At 53.7% G+C, this 15341-nt stretch overlaps 5 protein-coding genes across 5 annotated transcripts; 1 reads left to right on the top strand and 4 right to left on the bottom strand.

The window, feature by feature from the left end:
• Positions 1 to 1211: 1211 nt before the first annotated feature.
• On the bottom strand, positions 1212 to 3379 carry A1O3_08651 (uncharacterized protein; the record flags this gene model as incomplete). The annotated part of the gene is made up of 7 exons (XM_007738748.1): positions 1212 to 1641; positions 1707 to 1917; positions 1972 to 2378; positions 2441 to 2562; positions 2603 to 2900; positions 3017 to 3115; positions 3183 to 3379. The coding sequence occupies 7 exons, from the start codon at positions 3377 to 3379 to the stop codon at positions 1212 to 1214; spliced, it is 1764 nt and encodes a 587-aa protein (XP_007736938.1).
• Positions 3380 to 5030: 1651 nt separating this feature from the next.
• Positions 5031 to 7769, bottom strand: A1O3_08650 (uncharacterized protein; the record flags this gene model as incomplete). The annotated part of the gene is made up of 1 exon (XM_007738747.1): positions 5031 to 7769. One exon carries the CDS (start codon positions 7767 to 7769, stop codon positions 5031 to 5033), a length of 2739 nt encoding a protein of 912 aa, XP_007736937.1.
• Positions 7770 to 10313: 2544 nt separating this feature from the next.
• On the bottom strand, positions 10314 to 12070 carry A1O3_08649 (uncharacterized protein; the record flags this gene model as incomplete). The annotated part of the gene is made up of 2 exons (XM_007738746.1): positions 10314 to 11988; positions 12039 to 12070. The coding sequence occupies 2 exons, from the start codon at positions 12068 to 12070 to the stop codon at positions 10314 to 10316; spliced, it is 1707 nt and encodes a 568-aa protein (XP_007736936.1).
• A 327-nt stretch (positions 12071 to 12397) lies between these two features.
• A1O3_08648 (uncharacterized protein) lies at positions 12398 to 12997 on the bottom strand (the record flags this gene model as incomplete). Its single annotated transcript, XM_007738745.1, has 1 exon — positions 12398 to 12997. One exon carries the CDS (start codon positions 12995 to 12997, stop codon positions 12398 to 12400), a length of 600 nt encoding a protein of 199 aa, XP_007736935.1.
• A 715-nt stretch (positions 12998 to 13712) lies between these two features.
• On the top strand, positions 13713 to 15332 carry A1O3_08647 (uncharacterized protein; the record flags this gene model as incomplete). The annotated part of the gene is made up of 1 exon (XM_007738744.1): positions 13713 to 15332. One exon carries the CDS (start codon positions 13713 to 13715, stop codon positions 15330 to 15332), a length of 1620 nt encoding a protein of 539 aa, XP_007736934.1.
• Positions 15333 to 15341: the final 9 nt, after the last annotated feature.

Genomic DNA, 15341 nt, shown 5'->3' with positions numbered 1-15341 from the left:
TGGTGAAGGAAGGTCGGGATGATTTCAGATATTCGGAGTTGTGGTTCGGTCGAGGGGGGAGAGGTGGCTGGACTGGCTTATGTTAAGGATCTGATGTGGTATGTGTGGTGTGGGAGGGTGTGGTGTTTGTCCTCTGCTCTGCTGTGCTGTGGTGTACTCCGTAGTATGGTGTGGTGTGGTGTTTGTCCTCTGCTCTGCTGTGCTGTTTTGTATACGTATCGTCGTATCCTATGTTCTGTTTGTAGGTCGTAGGTTAGATACCTAGTAGTTTGACAATCTAAAAGGAAAACAAATCCACGGCGACAAAGGACAAAGGCCAAAATATATACACCGACTCTTCCTACTTCACCATCACCATCACCACCATCACCATAGCACTGCCCCTGCCCTGCCTCGCAATCAATCGTGGCAGTGCCAGGTTCGCAGATAGGGCCCGATCGGGTTAGTTCCGCGAACAAGCTCACAGCCCAACGTCAATGTTGCACTGCACTCATGTAGATCTTGGCGGTGCGGGGAAGGGGGGCCCTAAGGCCCTAAGCCTAAACCTAAGCCTAAACCTTAGGAGCTCTACCCACCTACTACGTACCTAAGGTATGCCCTAAGCCTAAGGGCCTTAGGAGCTTTGGCCTTAGACCTTATAAGCTTTGGCCTTATGCCGTACGCCTTGGCCTGAGCCTTCCCTTGTATACCTGACCTAAGGTACCTACCTGCCTCACCTACCGTAGTTCTCCATACCTTAGGTAGTCACCTATTCCTTACCTAGTAGTAGGCATCTAGGTGGTACCGTACCTAGACTTCAGAGTACTCGTACTCCGTAGATAGTGTACACAGTATCCGTACTCCGCAAGTGCTGGCCGACCCAGTCTTACCTACTCGTACTACTAGACCTACTTCGTAGGTAAAGACTCTTGGGACATCGTGCTCACAAGGCCCTAAGGCTTAGGGCTTAGGTAGTAATTGCAACTCACTGGTATAAGTTATAATAGATACAGAGTATCCGTACATCAACAGCAATGCTAGAGAAGTAGTCCACAGTCTCCATTGTTCAGTTCTAGTCCCGTGGTGCCTCTAACTACTCCATCACAACTGCATGTCCACACAACCTCCAAGTTCCATCCATCCTCCATCTTCCATCGCTTGTATCCGTTCACAGCGACCACAGATCGCTGTCTCGTAGACACACAGGATGATCGCCCCCAACTCTTGACGGTTTAAAAGAGGTTTTTGATGGGATACAGAACATAATGCTTGATACCCTTCTTCTTCTTTTCACCGTACAACTCAACGATGCTGGCGCGCCTCACCTCCTCTGGGATACCTGGGCCACTGATGGGCCGTTGTTCCTCTCTCATGCCCGTGTAGATATCAATGTCCCTCGTTCTGATGAACCATGGGCGGTCGGATGGCCGGTACTTCCAGCTGTAGACCTTCCAACACACGTATAGGAAGATGAGCAGAGGACCGGCGAGGTAGAGTTGGAAAAAGGTGTCGGCATCCAGGTAGGGGCCGCCGACTGGATACAGTGCGACGTAGAACTGGGCGATAAGGCTAATGACGTTGATGAACAAGCACACCCACGAGCCCCAGACGCCGAAAGCGGCCCGGAAGGGAAGCTCATCCAAGGAATGACCGTTGGCAAGCCTGTAGGTGGTTAGTCACCGAGGACGAGGAGCGGGGTAGAACTGGGGTTGCAATCTGTTACGTACCAGGCCTTGCGGAAGCGAATATGAGCTAGAGCGATAGAGCCGTAAATGAAGAGGATGGAAAGACCCGACAATGACAAGAGCCAGTTGAAGATGGTGCCGCCATTTTTAGCCAAATTGATGAATGCCAGGCACCCGAAGAGAAGCTGGAGAATGACCACGTATATAGGACGGCCCTTCTTGTCAATGAAGGCCAGGAATTTGGGGGCCATGCCTGTGTATGAGGTTAGCGTCGGAAAGAATCAAAGTCATGGTATGGACTACGCACCATTTGCAGCGAGAGCCTGAATGGTTCGAGTCGAACCAAAAGTGCACGAGTTTGCGACACTCATGACAGCGATCAAGATGACAGCATTGAAAATCGATGGGAGGGCCTTTATGCCAGCAAGCTGAATTGCAATGACAAAAGGTGAGTGACGCGATGAGGAACCTTCGCCAGTATACAAGGGACTGTTCTCCGGTACGATCAAACCAACGATGAAAAGGTTGACCACATAGAAGAAACCGATACGGAAGATGACCTGTCTCGAGGCCTTCGGAATCTCCTTTCTTGGGTTGGCCGTTTCCGCAGCAGCCAGTCCGGTTAGCTCAGTGCCAGTGTAGGCGAACGCCGCGGTGACGAAGACGCTGCAGAAGCCGTGGAAGCCATTGAGGAATGCGGTATAAGGTGAATGCCTGTTTCGAACCATCAGCCTCACTGAGAGCCACTCGATAGGTAGCAGTTGTAAACTCCTTACCAGTATGCCGCACCAATGTAGCCTCTGGGGTCGGTTGAAACCCCACCACAGTTGATTACTATTCCAAGGATGATGAAACCCGTGCAGGCGAGAATCTTGATTATACTGAGGACGAACTCGACCTGTTGTTCAATTATTAGATCATTCCCTTCTCCTGAAGACGTCCGGTGAACTTGCCTCGCCATATCCCCTCACACCGAAGAACTGAATGGCAACCAAAGCGACCAGCAGCGGGACGATCCAAGCACTGTTGTTGATACCCTCCGATCCGGGCCAGTAGTGGATGATGTTGCAGGCAGCCGAGATTTCAAAGGGAAGGACGGTCAGCCAACTGATGGCGTACTCCCAGGCGCAAGCAAACCCCAGCGAGGGATCGACGAAACGGCAGATGTACATGGTGAAGGCACCATTGACCGGATACATGACGGACAATTCGGCGAGGGCCTGCATCATGAGGTAACTGAATGATCATGTCAGCTGAGGCCAACGTCTCAGGTCTTCCGAGAGGCAAGAAACATACACCATGATACCTAAACACGGGTTAGCTATCGCATCGCAGTTCCTGCAGAGTGTGACGAACCGATAATCAAGAACCCAAGAAGCACAGAAGCCGGGCCACCCGTCTGGAAAGCACCGCCAGAACCAACGAACAGACCAGCACCGATTGCACCACCACTGAGAGCGAGGGCGTCGATCAGTATGTGTGTACACTTGCGGACTCGGGATCAGGTATTCAACTTACATGGCAATCATTTGCATGTGTCTGCCCTTTAGATCCTGATGGAGCACGTTCTGTGTACCTGCCACGACAGCACCATCCTCTGGATCGTGGCCGAATTGCTGGCCGGAGGAATGCTCCCCGAGCTTGTCGTTGTCATAGGCGGGAACATCGTGGGGATGCTTCTCGCCCAGCGTGTTGGGTTCGTTCTTGAGACTCATCTTTACCACAGACGGGAGAGAGGAATGTGAGGGTGGGAAGGGTAGAAGGAGGAGTGACGGCCGCGGTCACCCCGGGCTTTAAAGCCCCAAGGTTCGCATGCATTGCAAGCACCACAAGCACCGTGAAGATGCGCGATCTACAGTTGAGGTGACATCGTGCCGGCGCAGGCTCATCTGGGCGAAACCCGACTAGGCCTTGCCGAGATGCCAGTGTAGGGTGGCCAAACCACAGAAGCAGTCCAACTGCCTGCGCCTGACCGATGTGGCGCTCCCCTCGTCATCAGAGCTTCACCAGATCTTATCAGCACCGCGATACCGATGTCTACCATAATGAGGCTGTTCAGCGCAGATCCAAATTCGTCTGTTCGTCATGATCACCGACGCTGGCACGCGCAGTCTACAGCCCATCGCAGTCACCCCTCACCGAGTGAAATGCCCGTCCATTTCCAACTCCAAGCGATTCGCCGCACGGATCCCTCGAGCCCTGAGAGCTGCGCTGCCTACCTTACCATCTTACAGAGTCAGTGTACACTGCGATTGGCCTGTGGAACTGTTTCCGGGATTGGTGTCGCTGCACAGGAATTGTCAAAGATAAGGATGTCGTATTGGCGGGTTCATTAGTGGATTGTGGCGTGAGCCTTCTGACCTGTATGAGGCGCGGGATACGAACCTACAGGTGCACGATTGTTGGAGAGCCAATAGAAGGAGGACAAGCCCCGTTGACGGAGCCGGTGGTGGTTCGGTGGCAGGGGTTGATCGCCTAAGGCTGCCCACCACTAGGCATGGATGATACCTTGGGGGTGGCGATACAAAGTTTCTCGAACTCGTATCGAAGCTCTTGTCTTCGAATCAATGCTCAGGGGTTGGACGCGAACATAGGCTCTCGCTCCATCTTCCGACGCTTACGCTCAAATCAGAACTGTGAAGCGAGACCTGGCAAGATACGGACACTCCGTAACGTGAACCAAGCAGCCTAAACCAATCTGGGGCCTCATGTATAATGAATGGTAGCAACGGCGACACTTCCCACTGTCACCCGTTGGTGTTGGCATCGGTGTCGCGTGAGTGGACGGAGGCGGGGCGTCAGGGCTGATTGTGCTCCAACTACGGTAACCCTTCCAAACGAGAGGAACGGTGAGCAATTTAATATTAGCAAGCGTCCAGGCCATGGAGGAAGAGCGTGATAGAGAGCTTCGCTGGCTGTACTTGTATTCATAGGCTACCTCTAACTGGACTAATAAACAATATAATCTCTAGACGAGCTACCAGCGATCGTGTGTAGATAACTTTAGAGTGGTCGTCGGTTAGATAAGACAGGGTCAAGTCACGGAAGTCAGCCTGGTGCTGTATGTGTAGAAGAACTGCAGAGACCATACGCGCTTCCCGTCTGGCTCTGATCCTGCTGCTGATCCTGATCCTGATCCTCTTCTGGGACCTGGCTTGATGGATCCAAGTTCTGTTCTGTTTGCTAAGTATCGTGACTTCATTCCTTTCCTCGTGCCGCCATCGCAATCGCTTCTCCACCATGCCAAGGGCCTGAGATACTAGATCCTACTAGTACTCATTCCATGGCCGGTCTATCGACATGCACTCAAACACCACTACTACCGCGGGCATGACAGCCACCACGTTGGCTTCTCCAATCTCCCCTTCATCGCTTCCTTGGGCTCCCCGTCGCTTCACTAACGACATCTTCATCTTCATCTTCCTCCTCGATCAGTGCCGGAGTCCGTCGCTCATTCCTCCGTTTCGGCCGCCGTCTCCTCGCACTCGAGATGTTACTCGCCGAATCGTCAGGTTCGATTTCACTGTATCCATCCCACTCGCCCAATCCATCATCTGTTTCTGCATCCCAAGGTTTCCCGCTTCCAGGAACGTGGCCATTGCCATTGCCATAGACGCCACCGTCGGCAAACGTCGGATGAATGCCACTCGCCGGGGTGTCCATGCGTACCTCGATGCCTCCACCCAAATTGCCTCTCCGACGTTGTGCAGTGGCAGCCAGACCGGCAGCTCGTTCGCGTAAATCCCGACGGACCGTTTCTGCTTTGACGTGCAACGCCTCAAACGCATCCTCGAGCGCCTCCATGCCGGCATAAATTTCGCGCTCGACCTCGGCCAAAGTTGCAAGTTCGGTTTCTTCGTCAAACGCAATCGGGGCCCCGTACTGTGCTGTTGTACTTGGATAAGACGCGTAGCTGTAACTTCCTTGCTGCGATCCGTATCCGTTGCCGTTTGAGATAGACGCAGATCCACCAACGTAGCCTGGCGTCACGCCTCTCGTTGGCGGTCGATACGGGGTAGGACCTCTAGAAGGAGTACCCATCTCAGGCATCGACAAAGGTACTTCCTCGGCTCCACTACGCAAAAATCCATCAAAGCGACCTGAGGTCAGTATGTCCCATTCATCGTTGGATATCGCGGCCAGAGTTGCCAGTGCATTGTGCAACGTCGGGTTGTTGAGGAGGAACAGAGCAGTCTCGGAATCTCGCGGCGTCGTAGGCAGTCGATACAGTCGTTGAATGGCTTGGGAAGCCGTAGCAATATGCTCGGGCCGGGTCCGCGGAGCAGGAGTGGGTGTTGGCGTAGGCCGTGGTAGGCGAGGCGCGGTGTCATTCTGAGTTTGTACTTCTGGAGTTGGAGCTCTTCGAGGAGGTTCGACCGGCCGGTCTACAATACCCAACAGGTCTTTGAACACAGGCCTGTGCTCAGCCGGTAGATGCGTGAGGATGGCGAAAGCAAGTGTCTCGTCGTCGACCTCTTCAGGTGGAGAGCTAGGACAGTCACTTTGCCGGTTCAGCCATTTGTCGACGCTTTGTTTTGTCTTGCGCGACTGCCGAATATAGTGCTCTCGATATTCCTCTGGCACGTCGATGTCGAGCTTTTGCATCGGCACATGCAGCTCGAGAGATATGCCCAGTCCAACGGGAGACTGTGTGAATGCAAATGGAGGCCATGGGGGAAGGCTTTTGCGTCCAGACACCAGCTCCAGAACTTCGCCCCAGCTCACACTCCGCACATCATGCGTGCCGTCGTATTCACACATCGGACATTGGCAGGCTTCGGAGGATATGTCCCGCGCAAAGACCGCCTCGAGCCGCTCGAGCAGTCGCCGTGCCACAGATCGATAGCCTGTTGCGACAGCAATGGAGCCGTTCTTGGACATCACTTTCTCATAGTCGTCTAGGAGCGCAGTATAAGGCTCAAAGAGGTGTGCAACTACAACGGGTGGTTGGCTTGCAGATTGGGCCTGTTGGATCGCCATTGGCTTGCCCGCCAACAACAGGTTTTTCGGGATGGTCTGGCTCAACCCGCCATGCTGCAGCAAATAGTCGACCTTGGGGACCGCGACAAGGGCGGGAGCTGGCGGGGGAGGCGGAGGTCCTGGAGTGGCCGAGACACCGCCTGGGGTTGCAGATAATATTGATGATTCTCCATCGTCAAACACTTCCAGTGGTGTGACACCGCGAGAGCGGCGCCGAACATCTGGGCCGCCGTGAGGTTGTACATCAGGAAATACTGCCGCGGGAGGGACTTTCGATCCTGGTCGCTGGATGCTCGGTTGCTCTGGAGCTATAGAGGTTGCTTCCGAACTTATATTCGTGACGGACTCGGAAGCGCTTGTTGTCGTGGCTGGCGACTCGATCCTGATCGGTTGACTGACTGACCGTATGGGAATAGCAGCATGATTTGCTGTCACCACTTTAAGCGGCGAGCCTGCTGTATCTCGATGTTTCCTTGCTGATAAGCCGTCTGCTCCCAGTTCCGATGTACTGCGCAGATGACCATTGGACTTCGAAGAGTGTGGCCGCAAGCTGGCCTTGCTCTTTGGGTCTCTACCGTTACTTGAGACCTTCTCTTCCGGTATTGTTTCAACGGACACGGGCTTGCCGGCGTTGGACCTCCATTTCCCAGACCCGGAGTTCTGATCGGTCAGAGGGGGGCTGGGAGGAGCCCGGTTGGACGCTGCGGAGGTCGATTTTGAGGTCGACAGCCTATCCTTTGATGCGTTCACATCTGTTGCAGGTGGTGTATACACGTTCAAGACCGGCCGGGAGGTAACACTCACCGCTTCACGGCTGTGCTCCTTGGAGAAGGATGGATATGGTAGACTAGACTTGGAGTCGGATTTGGTGAGGGGACCATCCTCAATTTTCCCAGGCATGGAAGATCGTCTCTTGTTGTCCGCGGGAGACAGCGATGTTCTAGAGTTTGTCTTGTCCTTGGTCGAGAGTTTGCGATGGGATCGGTGTCTGTCTTGTCTGTCTTGTCTGTCCTTGTCTCGGTCCCGATCTCTGTCTTTCCGGTCTCTTTCTGGCTTTTCTAGCCTGGCCGTCTCCTTTTTTTCCCGCCGTCGCTCGACACTGCTATCTCGAACTTTGAAAGGCATGGTGGTCGGGAGGTTGCATGATGCGACCTTGAGATCTATCTAGTCAAGCGCTTAACTCGTAGGTATCATTTGGTGCGGTGGTCGGGCGGTGGAAGGCGCGGCAAGGTACCACGGCGCTTAGGTGGACGCAGAGTACACCAAGTCACAGGAATTGGCGATCGTTCAGGGGACTAGAAAGCGATACAACGGCATGGCTCCATGAGAGTACGAGACACGCGGTAAAGAGGAAGAGATTTGTCGGGAGATCAGGTGTCGTGTCACGCTTGTGGGCGGTTTGCTGGCCGTGGTGGTGGGCGGTGGCTTCAACTGGTATGATGTCGTTGGTCGTCGAGGCGCAGTCTGGGGTTTTTTTCAGGTGGCAGGGAATTTGCTGGGGCTTCAGGCGCCTGCCATTGGCTGAGGATCTAACAAAAGACCTCGCCAAAGGAGTCAAGATATGCTGGGGTTTATTTATGACAACACCACTAGAAGGATCGAACCTCATACAACCTCGAAAGACGATTGCGCGCACTGTATTCCGTACATGGTCCGTACTCTGTATAATGTGGTCTTCTATGCCGAGTGCCCGCTACTGACCAGTCTCCATACTCGTACTCCATCCTTGGTCAATAATGCTTGTCTCCGCCCGCGCTGCCCAACTTCCCCCCACACAACAAGCACTGCTGCTTCCGAGGTCTTGATTCAACTACATCTCACAGTGTGCCACGTCAACCGCCGTTCTACCTCTTTGCCGCCTTCGATATAGCTCGCCAATCGAGGACCACGTTTGAACGGCGCCAAAGATTCGGGTGGCGACGGCAGGTCCAGCACGCTTGGGCACAGATAGCAACTCATAGTCCCTCCTGGCCACAGGGAAAGCCGTTCTGCAAGTCAGTGTGTACCGAATAAAACGCCGTACCTCGTGGTGGAGAATCTAAGCCACGGGAGACAGCAGCCATGGCATTGAAAGCAGCGTTCTTTTCAGAACATATCCCCTTGGGCTGGTCAATCCATCAGGCCAGTCTTCTGGGCTCTTCACGGCATATGCAGCTGGAGGCAGCGTCGAGCTTGAGCGGGAGAGCAGCCTTGGAAATGTTCTGCGAGATGACCAGGACGCCGAGAACGTTATGAGTAAGTAAGTATACCTACGGCACCATGGTGTATCCAGGAGGCTCTCCAAGGTGCCTTGGTACGCTATGTCTTCCAAAAAGATGACAAGAACACGTCGTTCCAAGTCATAGCTATAAAAGATTAAAAAAAACCTCCTCTTCTCATCCGGAGATACTGACAAAAACACTCTCCTTCCAGTTCCCATTGCTGGGAGACTGGAAGGAGAGTGAAACTGGAACTGAATCCTGTTTTTTGGTTTTGGTTTTTTTTTTCTTTCGGGCAGGGGGTGTTGAGATATCTCCCTTCACTTCAACACCTGCACCTCATGTCCCGAGGGTTCAAATCACAGCCTTACCAGATAGACCCTTTTTTATAAGGTCTAGCTTGAAGGCATTAGGACTCGAACTCTCAAGAAGAGAGGATGTCAGGTTGCTGAAGGAAGGTTTGGATGAGATAATCTCAACACCCCCCTCAATCCAGTACGTATGGGTTAGCAGAGGCAGGCTATCAAATTGATGCTGCACTGACCGCTAGGCCACCGTTCTCTGGGATTGTTGGAAGATATTCTGCAATTCCTACTTATTACCCTGCAATAAAGACCAAGGCACGTACCTGACGTGTGCAGTGAATTCAACTGTGCTCGCCAAGAGCAGCTGGATGGTGAGATGCAATGGTGGAGGGTGCCCGTGTCATCTCAGATTTAAAGGTCACAGGAGGAGGGTGGTGGGATTGTCCGCAGAGTAATATCTCTACGATTTGGCCGCCAGTTATAGATGGTCAAGGCGGTTGCGGAGGTCTCGGGATGAAGTCGACGCACCGTTTCATCGAACGTGTTCAACCAGAAGAGACGAGCAGACCAAAGCCTAAGTACGGGAAAAACTCAGAATCAGTCATGCCAATGGCCCGGGCTGCTCAGGCCGAAGCATAGCATGGTATGATCGAGCAGGCCGACTGGGAAGCAAGGACCGATTGACCAGAGAAACGAAGGGAACATGCAAGTCGACTGGATTTGCCAATGGCTATACTGACTCGTCTTTCTCCCACCATGTCGACTTTTTTCTGGATATGTAGTTCTGAGCTAGGTATCTATGTCCACAACCAAACCCCAACGGCGTTGTAGCAGAACTGTCTCTCAGAGTCCCACCGAGAAAGCTGGACGGATGTGGGCGAGTGCCCACGTCCCGGTTGTCATGCTGTGACGAGTCCGTAGCCCGCGTGTTGCCTGTCTCAAATCTTTCATTTCCATCGGTACCCAAGCAGACTTTTTCAACCTAGGCGAGGCCTTTTTTGATTCTCCATTCCACAAATGTGATATTGCTGACTTCCCTGACAATCGAGGGCTCATCACGATTGCAGCTCGGAAGATCGGGAAGACAGAGGCCCTGGATAGTCCTCTTCTAGCGCGAACACGCCAGCAAACCACACCTGCCCGTCCTCCGGTCTGGCGACAGGTGGCTATGACTGCTTCTGGCCTGGCCATGGCCCTAGACCCCCTCCTCCAAGCTCGAAAGCCTTGGCTGCTTTCAGCACACCGATATCATCCCACCTCTTGCCGATGACTTGCATTCCCACAGGAAGCATCCCCTTGCCAGTCCGTGAACTCGCCCAACCACAAGGAACATTGAGTGCCGGATGACCAGAAGTATTGAATGGTGCAGTGTTGTTTGTTGCGCCCACCGCCAACTTGATCTTGTCCATGACGGTGCTCCCACCTTCTGCTGCAGGCCGCAGATCAGGATGTGGCAGGGCAACGGTCGGGGCAGTAGGCGTGATGAGAACATCGTACTCCTCCAAAGCCTTGTCGTACGCCGCCCTCAGTTCTAGCACATGCCGGTGAGCCTTGGCTTGAACCTCAGGGCCGAACTTCTCCTTCAAGAAAGTCTCACAGAAGATGATGTTGATCACCGCGGGATTAGAGACCGACAGGAGATCATACATCTCCTGGTCTGGTGGCCACCTCAAGTTCAGGTGGGGGATGTTGTGGCTTAGCACATCAGGAATTCTTCCGCCGATGGCCAACCCCGCGAGATGAGACCTTGTAGCTGCGGTCCAGATAGCCGGTCCGAGGAGATGAAATGGAACTGAGACTTCGGATACTGTCGCTCCGCTTGCTCCAAAATGCTTGAATGCTGCGGATTTCACAACCTCTGCAACTTCCGCTTGAGTTCCACCTGAAGTAAGAGACTCTTTGATGATGCCGACCTTTAGACCTTTACCAGGATCCGACGCCGTGGAAAGTTCCTTCGCATAGTCAAGAACATTTTGTCGGAGTGGAGACTCGGGAGTCATTCTTGGATCGAGTCCATCATAGCCAGCAACCACTGTAAGCAAGGCGGCTATGTCTTCCAACTTCCGCGCCATCGGGCCAGTATAGTCGATCATGGGATGAAGTCCCGCGATTCCAGTATAAGGGATTAGGCCGTGTGTTGGCTTCAGACCATAAACACCACAATACGAGGATGGAAGGCGGATACTTCCCGCTTGGTCGCCGCCCATAACAAGGTCGACGTCTTGACCAGCTTCGTCCAAATCTGGAACACCAGCAGCCCGGGCGTTGCCGAGAGCAAGGAGACAGGCTCCTCCGCTAGTGCTACCTCCGGTATTGTGGTCGCGTAGCCATGGATTATGAACTGGTCCATTCGCAGATGTATAGGACATGGGCGTCAAAGAGTAATTCTCGCAAGTCGAAGTTCCAACTATTGTGGCCCCTGCTTCCAAGAGACGTCGTGTCACAGTTGCATCAATGGTCGCAATGGGATACTTCCCATCCTTTGATACAAGCTGAGGAAAGGTTCCACAGGTGTGCGGCAACCCGCCCACCGACATATTATCCTTCATTACAATTTGACGGCCTTTAAGGACATCTGAAAGTGGCTTTTCCGCCACAAGAGATGCCTGGTGACTCCATGCATTGTGACTGTTGCTTTTGGATTTCCAGTATTGTCTCCCTCCTATCGTAGAGACTGGCTCAAGTCGCGGATCAATGTAGTCAGGAAGGTCGTGGACACTAGACATCGTCACGTCGGCGGATTGGAGGACTAGGAGGAAAGCTTCTTCATCTTCCTTAACCGAGATCTTCATATTGTTTTTGGCAGCAACATCGTGGAGGATGTCGAGGCTAACGCTCGACCTTGAAAATCGTCAGAACAACATCGGCGCTGAGAGTAGAAACCAACGTACTGTTGCCCTTCTGCCAATGCTACAATCGACATGACTAATATCGTTTCTTCTCCGATGACGGCGTTCCAGTCAACAATGTGTGAAAGTGTGCCTCAAGGATGGAAAGACAGAAAGGAGTCGGCGATCCGGGAGAGCTGGCGAGATAGACATATTCCAATGCACCGCGCATGTCCGCTTCAACGGCGTCTAACTCCACTCGACTACAATGACAGGAGCTGCTCCACTGCGTCCGGGGGCAATGCCGTTTTGTACGAAGGCAACAACGGTGAGTATTCACCGTGAGAGACAAGCTGAGTGTCAGGCGCGTATATCGGTAGAGTAACAGCAAGCAGTCTCCAGCGTTTAGTCGTGACAAAGCGTCAATCCTCCGCCCCGGCAGGTATATTTTCCAACCAATTCCATTCGACCAGTACCCTCCCAAGGTCGACATCAGCCAGCGTAGCAAAGGTGTTGACGGTGACATCGATGTCCTTTGGTTGACAACCAGTGCATCTGTCCACCACCGTCAGATCCACACTCTTGTTATCTAGGCGTGCTCTGATCTTCTTCCCACACAGAGGGTTGCTGTTTGGATCACTGCCGGTGCTCGCTGTATCGAACACGATGTGCGATATTGCCACAATCTTATCCTTGTTGGTAGACGTTACACCACATGCCCCGAGAGCCGGTTCGTAGTAGGTCAAATCGCCGGTGTAAGGGCCGCCATGTCCGGATGGCAAGGGGAGGTTTTGCGTCCTCTTTCGAGTCGAGAGGCCGGCCGCGAGGCCAACAATCAAAGCGACAATGGCGAGGACGACAGCGAGTACGATGATCCGAGTCCGGCGTGAGAGACTCTTCCATCGGTCCACCAGGCTTGATTTCTTCACGGGATACTGCGGCGGTGGAGGTGCAGGTACAGGCTTGCGACGAACAGTGACAGATCTGGCCGCATACAGTGCTTGTTCATCCTGTTCTCCCATGCTTCCTGAGAAAAAGCTTGGAGAGCTCGTAAGGCTCGTAGGACTCGTGAGGATGGGCTTGTTCGGTGATCGACTTCGGACGGTGTTTCGCAAGAGCTCGTGGACTATTCAGCGACAAAGTGCATCTGCGACCTTTGCAGTGACTACCTCCATTCTGACGATGTCAGCTGTGCGCCATTTGAGTTTCGGTGCCAACGGTATCCCAAGGAGGAAAATGTTGCATCTGTGGCCGTGGAACAAAAATCGCGCGCGCGTCTCCGGAACAATGCTCCCTCGCTTGCCCTGAGAACCGATGTGATTGGCTATCTACCTCCCGGACTCTTCCCAAGCTCGATGAACAGAGACAGTGCATGGTGGATGGTGGAATCCGAGTGTACGGACGTGCAATGGTATCACTCATGCTGGTGCTAATAGATCAAGCTGCATTGCCGTGGCAGGGATGAGAAGAAATGTTACGGGTGTCGAGGCAGGCAGAAGCGCGTAGTTACTGGTCTCACCAGGGGCCCTTAAGGCACCACTGGTCGCGTAAAGCATTTCTCAGTGCAATGTGAAGGTGACAAAGACTTCGCGGAGAATGATACCTCCCTCATCATTCTGCAAGCATGTCAGTCTGTTGCCAGTGCATGTCAGATATAAGGTAATTCCAGGCTTTTCTTCGTACAGTATTCTTCGACGCGGTCGACGCAGGCGCCGTGCCACCGGTGCCTAGACGGAGATGACCTCACCATGTCCTGCCAGTGAGCAACAGGCGCAGAACACGCACGACACTCGTGTCTTGCTCTCTCCGGCCCTTTCATCCTCCTCCGATGCAGAGCTGCCCATCATCCCAACCAATGACTCGGGCATGATCGCCGACGATGAGGCTTCTCCAGAAAACCAATCCGCTCAGTCGGCGATTGGGACGGCAAAGGCGAAGAAGACGTCGACAAAACCCCGCCGGACAATCACCTATGTTTCGAGGCACTTCGTAGCGGAAAGCGATTTGGATGGGGCCGGTTCTCCGGTGCCTCCAAAGAGAAGTCGAAGGGCTCAAAAGCAACCGAATACTGCGAAAGTAAAGAGAACCCAACCGGACCAGCGGCATGATGCTGATCAAGACCAAGGGGCACCGACTCTAGCCACGCCGCCAGTCACGCCAGCTCGCCCCGGTCCTCGTCCACGCATTTATCACGGACTGAACTTCGACGACCTCTCCTCCGATTCCAGCCTTACTGATGTCCCTGACGATATTGGGCCGGACCCGTTCTCGCCAGAAGAGCCACGATCATCCCCATCAGAGTCACCATCCCTCTCCACAATACAAGGGATAGATGTCACGACCAAAAGCCGAAAAGGCCAACGTCGGCCGACCAAATCGCCTTACTTTCCACACCCACACAAACACAGGCCGACATTCTTGTCGACATTGCCCTTCCCGCCCCTGTCCCACGCCACCTTCGGTTTAATGCAGGAACGCCTCGCCCACGATCCGTTCCGCTTACTCATTGCGACGATCTTCTTGAACAAGACCCCAGGCGAGCGCGCCATGCCGGTCTTCTACCAGTTGATGTCGAGGTTCCCTACGCCATCGGATCTCGCCAGGGCAGACACCAGCGAGATCACTTCGATCATCTACGGGCTCGGGTTTCAAAACCAGCGAGCGAAGAAATGCGTTGCCATGGCGAAAACGTGGGTCAACAACCCACCAGAGCGCGGGAAACGGTATAGGAAGCTCCATTACCCGAATAAAGGCGATGGTAGGGATGTGAGGGATGACGAGGTGCTCGATGACCAGGACACGCGCGTTGCATGGGAGATTTCTCATTTGCCTGGTCTAGGCCCATATTCTCACGACAGCTGGCGCATCTTCTGCCGCGACGAGTTGAGGGGAGTAGCGGACAAGCGGAATGTGGAAGGAGAGGGACATAGTTTGGCCAAAGAGCGGGGTGCAGAGGAAAATGAAGAAGAAGGTGCAGCATCATCATCGCCATCGCCCGGAACAGGAACCGCAACCGCAACTACAACTGCAACTGCAACTTTCGAGCCCGAATGGAAACGAGTCGTCCCGTTCGACAAGGAGCTCCGAGCATACCTGACTTGGATGTGGATGAAAGAGGGATGGGTATGGAACAAGGAGACGGGCCAGCGAACAAAGGCCCCCGAAGAACTGATGGCCAAAGCACGTGGCGGCGGTATTGTGGTTGAAGAGCGAGACTCGGCCCATTTGGTCGTGAAGACAGTCGAGGCCCATGACTTGGACCACCTCCAGGAGGGGCGTAAGGTCGAGCGGACGGCGGGGGATTTCTTGCCGCAAGATTTGGATACAAGCGCCGGGAGAACCACACCATCACTTTAGCATTGACAA

This window comes from Capronia epimyces (genome assembly GCF_000585565.1).
Source record: "Capronia epimyces CBS 606.96 chromosome Unknown aczIQ-supercont1.8, whole genome shotgun sequence".
In the NCBI taxonomy this organism is placed as follows: Eukaryota; Fungi; Ascomycota; class Eurotiomycetes; order Chaetothyriales; family Herpotrichiellaceae; genus Capronia; species Capronia epimyces.
Note: the sequence above shows the minus strand (reverse complement) of the source record. Positions and strands in the feature narration are given on the sequence as shown.